At 44.0% G+C, this 16,348-nt stretch overlaps 1 protein-coding gene across 11 annotated transcripts in view; it reads left to right on the top strand.

Moving 5' to 3' along the window:
- Nucleotides 1-15,639, top strand: part of myom2a (myomesin 2a) — a 36,336-nt gene extending 20,697 nt beyond the window's left edge. For 10 of the 11 annotated variants that reach the window (XM_061770217.1, XM_061770216.1, XM_061770213.1 and 7 more), the window contains 20 exons: nt 339-526; nt 790-916; nt 1,203-1,381; nt 3,148-3,262; nt 3,342-3,501; nt 4,311-4,417; nt 4,491-4,535; nt 6,202-6,338; nt 7,177-7,321; nt 7,413-7,472; nt 8,239-8,306; nt 8,386-8,499; nt 8,560-8,647; nt 8,733-8,771; nt 10,474-10,579; nt 11,346-11,509; nt 12,026-12,062; nt 12,146-12,168; nt 12,251-12,306; nt 13,603-15,639. In XM_061770217.1, the coding sequence (XP_061626201.1) occupies nt 339-526; nt 790-916; nt 1,203-1,381; nt 3,148-3,262; nt 3,342-3,501; nt 4,311-4,417; nt 4,491-4,535; nt 6,202-6,338; nt 7,177-7,321; nt 7,413-7,472; nt 8,239-8,306; nt 8,386-8,499; nt 8,560-8,647; nt 8,733-8,771; nt 10,474-10,579; nt 11,346-11,509; nt 12,026-12,062; nt 12,146-12,168; nt 12,251-12,306; nt 13,603-14,268 (2,624 nt within the window). In that variant the 3' untranslated portion in view covers nt 14,269-15,639. Of the gene's footprint in view, nt 1-338; nt 527-789; nt 917-1,202; nt 1,382-3,147; nt 3,263-3,341; nt 3,502-4,310; nt 4,418-4,490; nt 4,536-6,201; nt 6,339-7,176; nt 7,322-7,412; nt 7,473-8,238; nt 8,307-8,385; nt 8,500-8,559; nt 8,648-8,732; nt 8,772-10,473; nt 10,580-11,212; nt 11,510-12,025; nt 12,063-12,145; nt 12,169-12,250; nt 12,307-13,602 lie in introns of those variants that run through there. The other variant, XM_061770221.1, reaches the window with a different exon arrangement.
- The last annotated feature ends 709 nt before the right edge of the window (nt 15,640-16,348 follow it).

The raw sequence follows: 16,348 nt of genomic DNA, 5'->3' as shown, positions 1-16,348 counted from the left end.
TCTGAAATGCAGTAGCGGGAAGTAACAAAGTATTTGCACTGCATTCTCTCTATTTACATCTTTTTTACATCGTGTCATCATCAGCTGAGGTGAAAGAAAGAAGTAGAAAGTACAAATATCTGTTCGCAAATGTAGAGTAAAAGTAAACTCAAACATGGAACAGTTGCAGGCTGCGTTTTTTATTTTTTTGTATTTTTTTATTGATGGTTTCTATAATTGCTACATGAAACTGATGCTATTAACAGGTGGATTGTCATTTAAGTCCCCACTGAAGGCCCAGGTACCACATGCATGTCGTGCCACTGGTTCCCACCACTGACCATTAACCTGTCCATTAGCCACCCCCAGCTCCCCATACGGTATAAGCCTGTTGAATTGCGATGGCTCCTCCATGACGGTGTCCTGGAGCAGCCCCAAGCGCTGCGGTGGCTCCAAGGTCATCGCCTACTATGTGGACAGACGCGACGTCGACTCCCTTGTCTGGAAGGAGGTCAACGTAAACGGCATCATGGACCGAGTGTGCACAGTGAGTGTCTGAAACCCTCTGGGGACGTCCTGCGTCTTTTTTTGCGACTGAATTTGTACCTTTACAGCAATGGCTTTCCATGGTCTGTGCGCCATATCTTGGGGGTTCTCAAAATATTTAGTAATATATTAGTATTCGGTATTGTTTAACTACAGTAAGTGCATATCTACATGTGGCGATTGTTGCTTTAGGTGAAGAACATCTCAAGAATCAAATATCTTCTTTGCAAACAAGACTATACAAATAAACTTGCCTTTCCTTAGGTGGATAATCTGACGGAGGGAACCTTCTATGAATTCAAGGTTCAGGCGGCCAATTTGGCAGGCGTGGGTTTGCCCTCGGCTCCAAGCCTCGCGATGAAGTGTGACGCTTGGACCATGGAGCAGCCAGGTACACCCATTTTGCAAAAGACTCTCCGTCATGTTACTGTTTACATAGCCCCTAATGCGAATGCTAATTTTCATCATGCAAAATGGACAAAAACCCATATACAGTGTTAGCAGTACGTCTCGACAATGATCAGAGTAAGCAACACATCTGGTTGATGTTAGCCGGTTAGCAATCCTCTCCACTAGCAACTCTCCAGCTTATGTTTGCTAATCCTAATGTTATCCTAATGCAAATTTTCGTTTTAGTTTGTTCGTCACCACCGTCTCATCCTTTTCCTCTGCCGCAGGTCCGGCTTACGATCTGACCTTCAGCGAGGTCCGCAGTCACTCCCTGGTCCTGGTTTGGAAAGCTCCAGTCTACACAGGGGCAAGCGCCGTTTCCGGGTACTTTGTGGACATGGCCAAGAAGGGCTCATGCGAGTTCGTTGCCCTGAATGAGAGCGCCATCAGTCAGCGCTACATGCAGGTGAGATACCAGCCAGAGCGTAGCGGTCTCGGTCCAGTCTGGTCACCTAAAGATCTCACCCTTATTAGCTGCAGATGATGTGGTTCCCTGGGATTCATCTAAATAGGACCGTCAATGTCTGCCTGGGAGATTTGCAGCTCAGTGCGTAGAAGCCTCTAAATCTGAGGCCATGGTCCTTAGTAATGAAAGTGGTATCTTGGGGTCTTGATGGAGCGTGAGATGGACAGTAAGGGAATGCAATTGCTGTATTGGACTGACGTGGCTCAGCTATATATATACCAGTCAATCTATTTTCCTACCCTTACCTGCAGTAGTGATCACCTGATAGTGACCGAAAGGAAGATCGCATCATGTCTGTTCCCTCAGAGATACAGTGATTTACCGGTCAGTCTCCATTCCAACCCTCATGAGCTTTGGTAGTGACCGAAAGGAAAAAGTTCCTGTAGGGTGTCTGGTGTTACCATTCAGTCTACGTTTCTATCCTCACTGTCAAGTTTCGGGTAGTGAGCAAAGGGAAAAAGATTGCATCAGTGTCTGGTGCCTCAGGGATACGATGATTTATCAGTCTACATTCCTACCCTCACACTGACAACCTTTTGGTTGTGACCGAACGGAACATGATCACATAGGGTGTCTGGTGCCTCAGCGATGTGGTGATTTACTTGTCAATCTATTTGCATACCCTGACCCTCAAACACTTCGAGTGGTGACCGAAAGGAACAAGATTGTATAGGTTGTCTGGTGCCAGAGAGTTATAGTGATTTTCCAGTCAGTCTACTGTATGTTCCTACCCTCACCATCCCAAGTTTCAAGTAGTGACCAAAACACACATGATTGCGTTGGGGAACTAGTGCCTCATGGATACGGTGATTCTACCTCTCATCCTTATGAGATTTTGGTCATGACTGAAAGGACAATATCACAAATACAAGCGGTCGAAATCAGTTTCCTTTGTAGGGTGTCTGGTGCCTTAGTATCGCTCAGGGTTGGGCATCTTTCTCGGATGCACCCCAGACACCTCCGTGGGATGTCTGGTGCCTTGGAGATAGGTTGAGGAGCTTGGTTATTGGGAGGGACTCAAGGGAGGACATCATGAGCAGTTGAGGTGTTTCGGGCATATTTTACAGATGACCTCCAGATGCCTCCCAAGCTACTCTGGGAACCACCAACCAGGAGAAGGCCTCAGGGAAGACCGAGGACACGCAAAAGGGGCTAGTTCTCACAGCTGGCCTAGAAACACATCTGAGTCTTCCTGGTGAAGCTGGATAAGGTGGCCAGAGAAAGTCTGGGCCTCCCTGCTTGGACTCTTGCCATTACAATTCGTCCCTTGATAAGTGAGGTCCACCAACAGATGTACTGTTGTTTGTCTTGTGCCCCCTTGAGCAACCGTACCACTCTACCATACAAACCCAAAACAATGTGTTGGGGCGTACCATACTTCCTGCGGTATGTACCTTGTACCTTTTGGGTACAAACAGATGGGATGCCAATTGTCATAGTGTAGTGGACTGAATTGAAGCAAACTGTCCTGAGACAAGGGACAAATGAGATCAACCAACCTGCTTAAGACTCAGCCCCTGTTCTAGTGTTTATGTTTGTTTAATTGCTTTATTGTTTTATTTGTATATCTTCAATCATTGTTCTTTCTTATGTTTGATTTTTATCTATGTACAGCACTTTGTGTTCAGCTGTGTGTTTTTTTTTTAACTGCTTTATAAATAAAGTTCAGTTGAGCTAAGAGAGTTGAGGTGGTCTTTGACCTGCAGGTAAGCGGTCTGGAGGAGGGCGAGTGGTACGTGTTTCGGGTTCGCACCGTCAACGCTCACGGCATTGGTAGAGCCTCCCTGGTGACTGAGGCCGTCTGCGCCAGACCTCCTCCGGGTAAGAACTCTGCTTGTAGACGGTCTTTGTGGGGTCTGCTGACCAAGTCTTTCTCAACGCTGCTCACTGGTGTCTCCAGGCACCAAAGAGATTTTGACCGGTGTGGACGAGGAAACGGGCGACATCTTCCTGTCTCTGGAGGCCTCTGACATCAGCCAGACCTCTGCCTTTGTGTGGTCTAAGAACTACAAGCCCATCGGCGATTGCCCTCGTGTCACTGTCACCACCAAAGGACGCACGTAAGCTCGCCATTTTTCCAAACTTTAAAATCTTTTCTGCTGCATTTGAGAGAAAAAATGACTGAATTGCTCACACAGGAAATACTATCAACATTAGATACCATTGACATTAAATACCCTACATTATATACCATGTACAGTATATACCATGATCATTACAGGCTATATGAACAACTATGAACATTATATACTATGCCCATTGTATACCATGAACAGTAGAGATGTGAGCATGGTATGGGCAACAGTACACCTAAATTTTCTATACAGTACCTTGAACATTGTGTACCATATTCAGTGTTGCCCTGCTAACAAATGGCAAAAATCTGCAAGTAACAGATGCCCCCCTAAAAAGGTTTATACAATAGTTGCCCATAGATACACAAGATGGCAAACTGCTACTTTCGTCGAAATGAAACCCCTCAAGTCACTTCAACATAGTTCGTTGGCACAAAGATGCCACAAGATGGCACCAAACCAATACTTACACATGTGAATCTGCGAGTCAAAAATATGTGGGGATTGTGGTTGGATGTTTGGTGGTGGTCGGAGGGGCCGTAGGCACAGAATGGCAGCCACGCTTCCATTAGACTGCCGCAGGGTAGCTGTGGCCACACATGTAGCTTACAACCACCAGGGTGTGACTGAGGAGTGACTGAATAATGCGTAGAATGCTAAAGCGTCTTTGAGTGCTAGAAAAGTGCTATATGAGTGTAATTTAGTGAAAGTTACAGTGTATTGTGAATGTACATTGCTTATAAGAGCAGTGTGTGTTTCAACTGTGGAACTGATGTCTTATTGACGTGTTTTAGTTCCAGACTGAGTTTCATGAACCCCGACAAAGACGATCTGGGCCGTTACTCCGTGCTGGTCACAGACACAGACGGCGTGTCCGCCAGCCACACGCTCACTGAGGACGGTAAGCCAGGCCACAGCCATCATCTGCTAACCTATCAAAATCTATATTTCACACTGCTTGTCATTCCCCGCAGCACTCAACTCCATGCTGGAGCTCAGCCATGCCATCAGGAACCCCAGTGAGTATTACAATTACACTGTCAGGTCATCAGGCTCTGCCAAGCAGAGGTGGGAGACTCGAGGCACCTGACTTGACTCGAGTCAGACTCAAGTCGCCAGTTTTAGGAATTGGGATTTTCTTGGCTAAAAACTATGAAAGACTTGACTTTTACTTACAAGTATAGCTATTGAGTGAAACGTGTCTAATGTGCGAGTATACAATATGAGCAAGATTACTTTACAACTTGCTAAACCCATAATGACTTGGCTCCACTTGGTTGAAATTTAGTGGGGACTCGACTTGACTTGCTGGATTTTTGCCAAAGTAACTTGGGACAGTAGCTTGAAACTTGAAGCTTGAGACTTACCTATGACTTGCACATATAATAATAATAATAATAGTAATACAAATAATGCTAACTTTATGTATCTAGTATTTTTCAAAAAGAAAGGTAGAGAGTGCTTAACAATAAAACAGGTACGCAACATCAGCCATAATACAAACAATAAATGGGAGAAGAGAAGAGATTTTTAAAAAAGACATTGAGTTTGCTTGTTTGATATCTTCAGGCAGGGAGTTTCCACAGTCGAGGGGCTCGGGCTGAAAAGGCCCTGTCACCAGAGGTGGGTAGAGTAGCCAAATATTGTACTCAAGTAAGAGTATTGTTACTTGACAATAATGTGGCTCAAGTAAAAGTAAAAAGTGTTCCTCCAAAAATTACTTGAGTAAGAGTAAAAAGTACACAGTGAAAAAACTACTCAACTATTGAGTAAATCGTGAGTAACTTCTGATTTTTTTTAATCAGAGCATGAACATCAATTAAAAAAAAAAAAAGTGAAAATTCTGATAAATGTGTGTGTGTGTGCGCAGTGTGTGTGTACAGTGTGTGCGAGATGACCACATACCCCAAGAGATGCATGTTTTACAGGTATTTGGTAAAATAGGGCTAATGTGGGCTAATATGCCTAGCCAAAGCAACAACAAAACATCTGCAATTAACCACAAGGTGTTTTCTCAAGCTATAAGTGGGCTGAAATATCCACGTTTGGGCAGACAGTGCCAGACAAATACTACAATACATGTAAGCTGTTGTTTTTCTTCCTCTAAATGTAAACACTAGTCGCGGGCCGTTGTCTTCAATGGCAACCACAATCTTTCGAACATGGTCGCCACTTAAGTACGTCGATTAGCCGGGCTGGCTTATCTAGTGTTTATACCTATGCTCGGGCAGCCCAATAGAAGAGGTTGTGTGAGGTTCCTTGTGTCGTTTGATTGGTGAACTAGACTTAAACGTCCCTAGCGCTTGAATTGGATTGGCGCAAACAGCGTCCAATGCGGAAGTCAAAGTTGTAGTTGAAACAGATATGTTGCAAATGAAATAGTTGATAAATATACAATAATTGATAAATAAAAGTAGCGAGCGGCATTGAGATTATTGGAACAGAGTAAAAGTACATTTTCTTCTTAACATAAATACTTGAGTAAAAGTCAAAAGTATACAGTATTAAAAGTACTCTGACAAGTACAATTTACCCAAAATGCTACTTGAGTAAATGTAACGGAGTAAATGTAGCGCATTACTACCCACCTCTGCCTGTCACCCTTAGTGACCAGGTGTAATATGTGACTTACTCCCACCTGTGGCCCCTAACCAACTACTACTAAACTTTGTCTCCTCGACGCAGTCGTCCCACTCAAGCACGGCCTCAACTATGAGGTACTGGAGAAAGGCCATGTGCGCTTCTGGGTGCAGGCCATCAAGCTTTCGCCTGCCGTGACGTACAGGTTCGTCGTGAACGACAAGGAGTTGACCAGCGGCGAGGTAAGTGTCAAGGAAATGACGTAGTGCACAAACTTGCAGCCATTGGCGGTTCTGGGGGGTGGGGAGGCGGTTGGCAAACACTGTGTCTTGACACCCCCTGAATTTTTCAAATTCAATGGAACAAAATCTCTTGGAGGAGGTAGTCTTTGAAGGCTCCTGGAATTCTCCCAAAATGGCTGCTTCAAACTAAAATGGCCAACTTTCTGTTCAATTCTGGGCATGAGTACTTGAGACTTTTTCATGCATCTTGTGATATATAGGACCATGTCATTTTGTCATCAGTGAAACTAGTGTCGGGGGTACGTGGATTTTTTTTTTATAACTTTCCAGAGTGTAAATAAGAGCGAAATAGTTGTTTCAAACCAAAATGGCCGACTTTCTGTTCATTTTCGGACGTGGGTTGATGAGATTTTTTTCGTGCTGTTTTTTCTCTTACGATAGACATGTCCACCAACTTTTATGTTGATTGGAAAAACTGGTGTCAGGGGCTATTTTTTTCTAAATTTTCACGGTGTGCCACAGTACAAAATAGCTGCTTCAAACAAAATGGCCAACTTCCTGTTCCATTCGGCACATAATTCCTTGAGACATTTTGGTTCGTTCTGTTTTGATTGAGATGTCCATGCAGTTTAGCATCGATTAGTGAAACTGATGTCGGGTGCTCCTTTTTTCTAACTTTCAAGGGGGCGCTACTAGGTGAGTTTTGGGGTGTTGTGTTGGGGACCCTTAAAATACAAACCATCACATCAGGGCACATGTGCTTGCCAAAGTTTGGGAGTTTGTGATTGAATCATCCGGAGAATAATGATAAACAGCAATTTCTGTGTATTTATTGCAGGGACACAAGATAAGTCACGATGTGTCTACGGGCGTCATCCAGATGATCGTAGACAATTTCACCCGAGACAGCGAGGGCACATACACGGTGCAAATCCATGACGGCAAGGCCAAAGCGCAGAGTTCCCTGGTCCTTGTTGGAGATGGTAAACCTGATTCCTAAACCGCTTGCTGTGGTAGTATTAGCATCGATGCTAACGTTAGCTCCATACTTTGTCTTTGGCTTTGTGCGGCCAGTCTTCCTGGCGGTTCTGAAGGAAGCCGAGTTCCAGAGGAGAGAGTATGTCAGGAAGCAAGGTCAGCTCCATGTGTTTGTCACTTCACTTTGTAGCTGTTTGTGTAGTTGATCGCAGAGTTTGGCATGTTTTCTTGTTTTTTTGCTTTGTTTTGTAGTTGTTGATGGTGTTTGTCACTCGTTCTTGTAGATGTTTGTCACTTGTTTTTCCACTTTTTTGGGAACAGTTGACTCTTCGTCACTTTGTCGTGGCTGTTCGCCGTGTGTCATTTTTTTTGTCTCACTCGTTTTTGTTGTTCATGCTACTATTTTTGTAGCTATTCATAGTATTGTTTTGGTGTTTTTGTAGTTCACAGTTTGTCACTTTCACTTTCTTTTTTTAACAGTTGTCTGTTTGTCACTTGTTTTTGTAGTCTGTGTTCAATCTGTGTCACTTGTTTTTGTTGTTGTTCATGGTGTTTGTCACTATTTTTGTAGTTCTTAATGGTGTTTGATGCATCTCACTTTTCATAATTACGTTTAGTTGTGCAGTGTTAGTCATATGTTCTGTAGTTTTTCACATTATTTGTTACTTTGTTTTATTTATGTTGTTTAGTAGGTGTTCGTGGTGATTGTTTTTGGGCATTTATTTTTGTACTTTTTCATGTTGTTTGCCACTTTGTTTTGTGGTTGTTTGTGGGATTTGTCAAAGTTTGGTAGTGGTTTCCTGTCTTTTTCACTTTCTTCTGTAGTGGTTTCCTGTTTGTCGTTGTTGTCGTTTCTCACTTTTTTCCGTTTGCTGATTGTTTTGTAGTTTTTTTAGTTGTTCATCAAGTTTTCCACTTTCAGGTGCACATTTCTCAGAGTACCTGACTTTCACCGTGAATGAGGACTGCACCGTGATGCTGACCTGCAAGGTCTTACACATAGGCCATGTTGTGTTTGTGGCATTTGCCATGCATTGCGCTCAACGTGTGCGGGTGTGTCTCTATCCAGGTGGCCAACGTGAAAAAGGAGACCACCTTCCACTGGTACAAAGAAGACGAGGAGATGGTTCCGGAAACTCCCCCCAACGTCATGTCGGGAGCCTGCGCTCTCCCTATCCCGCTGGTGAGTGACTGGTCACCACATCTGTCGTGTATTGATTGATTGATTGATTGTTTGCTACAGTTCTCCAGGAAGGATCAGGCCGTGTACAAGGCCGTGATCGGAGATGAGCGTGGAAAGGACACGTCCACCTATGACATCTCAGGACAAGGTACTTCCTGTTCCAGGTTCTGTCCCTGTTCCGGTTCCTGTCCCTGTTCCTTCATTTGACGCATCTTTGTGTTCTTCCTTTGCAGTCTTTGATGACATCATCAACGCCATCGCGAGGATCGCTGGTAGGTCTACAGTATATACCATATACGGTATACATTAACCGTTAAATGCTATGTACAGTCAATACTGTGAGCATTCTATATCATTTACACTATATACAGTCCATAGCATACACCCTCTACATTATATACCATGAACATTATGCAGCATACATAGTACTGCATATACCATGGACCGTATATACCAGTGGTCACGAACTGGCGGACTGCAGTCTGGGTCCACCATAGTCAAAAAATGAAAGGTTGTGATTCAAGACATACAGGGCAATTTTATTATTAAGTGGCGCAGCATTACAAGCTTTACAGTAGTGACGAACCGTACTGACCAATCACATGCGAGTTCAGTCACCCCCTTCAGCCAATCAAATCAGATCTCAGGCGCAGCCCAGACAGAGCCGAGGGGAAACGTAGCAGGGGAGAGAGAAACAGTTCGGGGTAGAAGCTGAGTTAAAGATGGAGAAACAAAACATAAAGATTTTGAACTAAAATAACCTCTAAAACGGCTCAGTTGTTAAGATTTGTTAAATTAAAATATGTAAAATTGTTTGAGACTTAACTGTTGTGTCAATTAAGATGCCAAACACAAAAGGGGAAACTCAAACCTTTTTATTTTTCTGATGTTTAGCGCTTCATTTGAACATGTATAACTTTCTCATTTATATTTACTTGCTCTTATTTTGAAATGTGCTGCTTTTGTGCTTTTATTTAGTAAACGAGAGAACACAGTTGTGCTCATATGTTTGATTACCCGGGCAGAATTTGTAAGATGTATACAATTCTTTCAAGAAAACATTAACGGCCAGGCGAAACACATTTCTTTTTAAAGGAATTCTAATTAAACTGTCAGGCATTTCATTCAACAAAAAAGAACCATAAAGAAAATAATGATGGTCCTTATCTTATTTTAAAAAACAATATTTCACAAATTCTGCCAGGGTATGTAAACTTATGAGCACAACTGTACATATCAGCAGTCATACGTATATGTTTAGTTCTGTGTTACTTAACAATAATAAATGCCAAAAGGTTTTTGGATTTGACTCGGGTATTGATTACGAGCAGATGTTGACGACTAGGCAGGCTACTTAAATATATACTATATATATATATATATATATATATATATATCACAATAAATAACGCAAAGCATATTTATTCATATAGCACGTCACACACAAAGTAACTCAATGTGCTGTACATAATTAAAAGAAATATATTAAAAAAACACCTTATAAACATTTAAAACAAATAGAAAAATTAAAAAAATACAATTAAAAGAGCGTAAAGTGCAAGAACAATTATTTAAAAGTGGAAATGCTCTCTAAAGGATGAGAAAAAAGAAGGGTTTTTAACCTGGACTTGAAAACATTGACACTTGGGGCCGACGTCACTTCTGTTGGCAACTTCTTCCATTTGTGTGCAGGATAACAGCTAAATGCTGCTTCACTATGTTGGCTTTGGACTCTGTGCTCCACTATTTGACCTGAGTGTGTAGATCTCAGAGCCCTAAAGAGTTTATATACCATTAGAATTTCTTTCATGTATTCAGGACCTAAACCATTTAGTGATTTATCGACCAGTAGCAGAACTTTAAACTCTATTCTAAAGCTGACTGGAGCCGGTGTTGCTTCAAGAAACCTTTTAAAAAAAAAACATGACTAGTATATATTATGCAGTGTATATCACAGCGCGATGTGCATTTCAGGCGATTCGGCTTCTGAACTGGTGCTCCAGTGTACTCCGGAGGGTATCCGTCTGCAGTGCTACATGAACTACTACACGGAGGAGATGAAGACCGTGTGGAAACACAAGTACAATTTTTTTTCTCAAATATGGTTTTGTAGTTGTTTGTTTGTCACTTGTTTTTGTTGTTGTTCACGGTGCTTGTCAATTTTTGGGAATTTCTTCACTGTATTTGTTATTTTTTGGAGTTGTTTGTGGTGTTTGAGCTCTGTTTATGTATTGTAGTTGTTCATTGTGTTTGTCACATCACTTTTTCTTTTTGTAGTTGTTGGTCGTGTTTGAGCTTTGTTGCTTGTTTTTGTAGTTTATGGTGTTTCTCACTTGCTTTGTTGTTGTTTAAGTTTAAGTCGATCACTTTTTTTCTAGTTGTTCACTGTGTCTGTCACTCTTTACGTAATTGTACAAGGTGTTGGTCACTTCTTTATGTAGTTGTTCACGATGTTGTCATATTTTTCTAGTTGTTCATGGTGTTTGTCACTATATGTAGTTGTTCAAGGTGTCAGTCACTTATTGTATAGTTGTTCACAGTTTTTGTAGTTGTTCACGGTGCTTGTCATTTGTGGTGGTTGGTGGTGGTGTATGATCCTTATCACTTGGTTTTGTAGTTTTACATGGTGTTTGTCACTTATTTGAGTAGTTGCTCAAGGTGTCAGTCACATGTTTACGTAGTGCGTCATGGTGTTTGTCACTTGTCTTTGTAGTTGTTCGTGGTGATTTATGTCAAGAAACAACCATGACGCTGGATGCTTTTACGTTAGCCACGTGCCAACGAGCATAATAGTCAAGAAGCGATCGATGCTAGCTCGTTGTCCCGTACGACGTCGCCCCCTGCAGGGAGAGCAAGATCGTCTCCTCTGAGAAGATGAGGATCGGCGGCACGGCCGAGATGGCCTGGATGCAGATTTGTGACCCGTCAGACAAGGAGAAGGGTCTGTACACCATCGAGATCTCTGACGGCGTCAAGACCCACGCCAGGACCTTCGATCTCTCTGGACAAGGTTAGGTCTTCAGTGACCCACATTTGAATGTAGTATATGATGTCGTTGTGTAGGAATCCAAAGTTAGACAAATAAGTAGCCCCTGCCACCAGTTTCGCCAATTGACACAAAAATGGGTGGACGTGTCTACCAGAACCAGAAAAAGTTATGCGCGAAAAAGTCTCAAACATCCATGCCCGGAATTGAACAGGAAGTCAGCCATTTTGGTTTGAATCAGCTATTTTGCACTTAGTAACACCCCCTGGAAAGCTCGAGAAAAATCAGCCCCTAACACTAGTTTCACCAATCAATGGATTGGACCTGTCTATCATAACAGGATGCACAAAAAAGTCTCCCAAGTGTCCTAAATTGAACAAGAAGTTGGCCATTTTGGTTTGCAGCAGCAAATTCTGTCTCATGACTTGATGACATTTGGACAATGTATCCCACCCCACCCCCCACCCCCAGGGTGATTTTTTTTCTTTTCTTGATGGAAGCTTTGAACAAGATGTTGAAATGTTGTTTGTTGTTCCACAGCTTACACCGACGCCTATGAGGAGTACCTGAGATTAAAGTTAGTCGTTTGTTAATGTCAATATTGACGCTGTGTTCTCAATGCGTGTTCTTATTCAAACTTGACTTGTTCTGTTCTTTCAGGGCTGCTGCGTTTGCGGAGAAAAGTGAGTATTCAGGCCTGATGTCTGCTCTGGTGTCCATTCAATTCAAAGTGAGCACGACCAATGCATTTGGGCGTCTCCACAGACCGCGGCCGAGTGCTGGGCGGCCTGCCCGACGTGGTCACCATCATGGAGGATAAGGTACACTGAAAAAACAAAAATGAAATAGTCATGTAGTGGTTCACTGTGTTCACACACTCACGTACACACAGTAGTTGCGATTGCAAACATGTCAGCTTCAGGCAAAGCTCCAGTTCCCCAGCTGCATTCCAACCCGCGTCGTGTTGGAGCGCACGGGAAGTAAACACCATACCGTGCCCTCATCATTTCAACCATGTAATGCATTTATTATACATTCCAGTAAACAAACTGCAACTACCAAGCGGAGCCACTGATAGTGTAGCGGTTCACATAGCTGCCTCTCAATTCCCACTCAGTGTACTCAATCAACCTTTAATTTATTAGCGACCAGTCCCGGGGCGGAGTCCACCATAGCATAGACCATGTACACTATATACCATGGATATATATATTAAATACCACATCTGTATATACTATGTACTGTACAGTATACACCATAAACATTGTATATGGACAGTGGACCCCCGCTAATCGTGGAGGATAGGGACCGGGCCAGACCGCAAATAGCGAAAATCAGCAGATAATTGACGCCCATTATAATTGTGTTTAATAACAGCTTTTGGAGGGTTGGTTCCCCCCTAGACAAGAAAAAAAACAAAAGGAAAAAAGAAAACAAATGGATAAAATTGAATGGTTTTTTTTCTCCAAAATTCTGCGAATAGGTGAATCCGTGGGTGCCAAACTATGAGTATGCGGGCTCCACTCTACATGACATCCCCATATATACATGAACATTATATACTTAACACTATATACCATTAACATTATATACCATTGACACTATACACCATAGCATCCATCCAACCATTCTCAATACAACTTATCCTGTTCAATGTCGCGGCGCGCTGGAGCCTATCCAAGCTGATTTTAGGTGAAAGGGGGACTACACCCTGAACTGGTCGCCAGTCAGTGACATATAGACACGGACAACCATTTGCACTCAGATTCATTCCATCATTGAGTGGGAACTGAACCCACACTGCCCGCACAAAGTCAGGCAAATGTACCACCACACCATCAGTGACTTACATCGTAGCATATATACCATAACAGTAACTACCTACATTATGTGGGAGCAATTCCCACTCAGTGCACGCTTTACAATCACCCTGCGGTTGATTGGCGACTAGTTCAGGGTGAAATTTGCCATACCTCCTACTGTGATAAGAGAAATTGTCTACATGGTGTACATCATTTATTGGTCCACCTGAGTACCCAGTCTTTAATTTCAGACGTGGTCTCGAGGGCAACCCATTTTGACAAACATTGCTTGCCTTTCCCTTTGGCCTTGTCCAGTCCCTGAGCCTGACCTGCACAGTATGGGGCGAGCCCACTCCCGAGGTCACCTGGTTCAAGAACGAGCAGGAAGTGGCCTCCAATGAGCACACCAGGATTACCTTTGACGGCGGAAAGTTCTCCAGCCTGGTCATCAACCAGGTCACGCCTGAAGACTCGGGCAAGTACAGCATCAACGTGCGCAACAAGTACGGCGGCGAATTTGTGGAAATCACCGTCAGCGTATACCGGCACGGAGAGCAGATCCCAGAGTTCAAGCTGGGGCAGACCAAGATGGCCACGCCCGCTGTTATACCGCCCTCCAAGACACCTACCCCTGCCCCGTCTAAGACCCAGACCCCGGCCCTGTCCATGAAGAGCCCCACACCCGCCTCCACCCCCAAATCCCCGACCCCGGCTCCCAAATCCATAACCCCAGCCCCCAAATCCCCCACTCCGGCCCCTAAATCTCCCACCCCGGGCCTGAAATCTCCTACCCCAGCCCCCAAATCTCCCACCCCGACCCCCAAATCTCCAGGCTTCAAGTCTCCAACCCCCTTTGGAAAGTCCCCGACTCCAACCCCCAAGTCCCCTACCCCCACCCCGACACCTAAGTCCCCGACCCCCAGTGTCAAGTCGCCCACTCCACCCAGATTCATGAAGTCTCCAACCCCACCCAGGAAGTAGGTGGTGGCCCACCCTGGCCTTAAAGTCCCTCACCCCTGGCCTGAAATCTCCAGGCATCAAGTCTCTGACTTTCTTGGGAATGTCCCCAACTCCAGCTCCCAAGTTCCCGACACATACCCTGACACCAAAAGTCCCTGACCCCCAGCGTCAAGTCGCCCATTAAGAGTCAGGAAGTCCCTCACCCCAGGCCTAAAATCTCCCACTGCAATCTACAACTTTCCAACTCGCTTGGGAATGTCCCCAACTCTAGCCCCAAAGTCCCTGACGCATTGCCCGACACCAAAGTTCCCAACCCCCAGCGTCAGGTCGGCCACTCCACCCAGATTCTTGAAATCTCCAATCCCATCCAGGAGGTAGGTGGCGCTTCAACCTGTCCTTGAAGTCGCCCACTCCACCCAGATTCATGAAGTCTCCAAATCCCATCCAGGAGGTAGGTGGTGGCCCAACCTGGCCTTGAAGTCCCTCAGCCCCGGCCTGAAATCTCCAGGCATCAAGTCTCTGACTTTTTTGGCAATGTCCCCAACTCCAGCCCCCAAGTTTTCCAAACATACCCTGACACCAAAAGTCCCTGACCCTCAGCATCAAGTCGCCCATCTAGATTCAGGAAGTCTCCAATCCTGCCAAAGAAGTAGGTGGTGGAGCCCCAAATCTTTAGCCCCAAATTTGCCACACACTACCAGCCTTGAAATCTCCCACCCGACCCCCAAATCTCAAGGCTTCAATTCTCCAATCCCTTTGGGAAAGTCCCCAACTCCGGCACCTAAGTCCCGGACCCCCAGCATCAAGTCTCCTGCTCTGACCAGATTCAGGAAGTCTCCAACCCCATCCTGGAAGTAGGTAGTGGTGAAGGTTTTTAGTATGAGCGTGAAAGTGGTCGTCACGAAACATAAAGCAAAAAATCGAACTTTTATGGTCACATAGAATATTTGCTTGATGAGACATGTTGAAAAGCTGCACCTTCCGCTACGTTACATGCTAGCAGAATGCCTGGTGGGGGGCGTCGAAGTGTGGCAGTTAGCACTTCTTGTTTTGGAACCTAATGTAACAAGCGTTTTTATTTGGAAGATCATCTTAAGTGATCAGCATTAAAGGGGACATTCAGTATCTAGTATACAAATTTGTTGTGTTTCTGGAGTTTCTGCCCACCCATCAAATTTAAAATTAAACAACCAAGTCAAGCTTTGTGGCCACAAATTTGCCTTTTGTGTGCACTTTATATCTACAGTATGTTGTGGTCACAATTTATTAAAATGTTCACGTCATGTCTCGGGCTCCGTAGTTTCCTGCTGTTTTTCTATTTTTCCTTTTTTTGGGACTTGTGAAGAGAAATGTTCCCCCTCAATAAACCATGGTACTGACGTATGGACCTGGTCTTGGTTTTTGTGGTGTCATCTGTGATGTCTGTCGACTGAACAAACCTTTTGTGGCCACAGTTTTGTATTTTGTGGCCACAAAGAAGTATTTTGGGTTTATTATTTTATGCACACGTTATACCTATTTTCTGGCGACAATTTAGCACACATATTGACAGGAAAAAAAACGTAATTGTTGAAATTGTTGCAGATTTTTTTTTTAAAAGAAAAACTGAATTATCACACAGCCATAAGTATTCAGACCCTTTGCTGTGACACTCATATATTTAACTCGGTCCTGTCCATTTCTTCTGAGGATCCTTAAGATGGTTCTACACCTTCATTGGAGTCCAGCTGTGTTTGATTATACTGATTGGACTTGATAAGGAAAGCCACACCCCTGTCTATATAAGACCTTACAGCTCACAGTGCATGTCAGAGCAAATGAGAATCACGAGGTCAAAGGAACTGGCTGACGAGCTCAGAGACAGAATTGTGACAAGGCACAGATCTGGCCAAGGTTACAAAAACAATTCTGCTGCACCTAAAGTTCCTAAGAACACAGTGGCCTCCATAATCCTGAAATTGAAAACATTTGGGACGATCAGAACCCTTCCTAGAGCTGCCCGGCCAGCCAAACCGAGCAACTGGGGTGAAGAGCCTTGGTAAGAGAGGTAAAGAAGAACCCAATGATCACTGTGGCTGAGCTCCAGAGATGCAGTCGGGAG

This window comes from Phyllopteryx taeniolatus, chromosome 4 (assembly GCF_024500385.1).
Source record: "Phyllopteryx taeniolatus isolate TA_2022b chromosome 4, UOR_Ptae_1.2, whole genome shotgun sequence".
In the NCBI taxonomy this organism is placed as follows: domain Eukaryota; kingdom Metazoa; phylum Chordata; class Actinopteri; order Syngnathiformes; family Syngnathidae; genus Phyllopteryx; species Phyllopteryx taeniolatus.
This window is presented reverse-complemented; position numbering and strand designations above follow the sequence as displayed.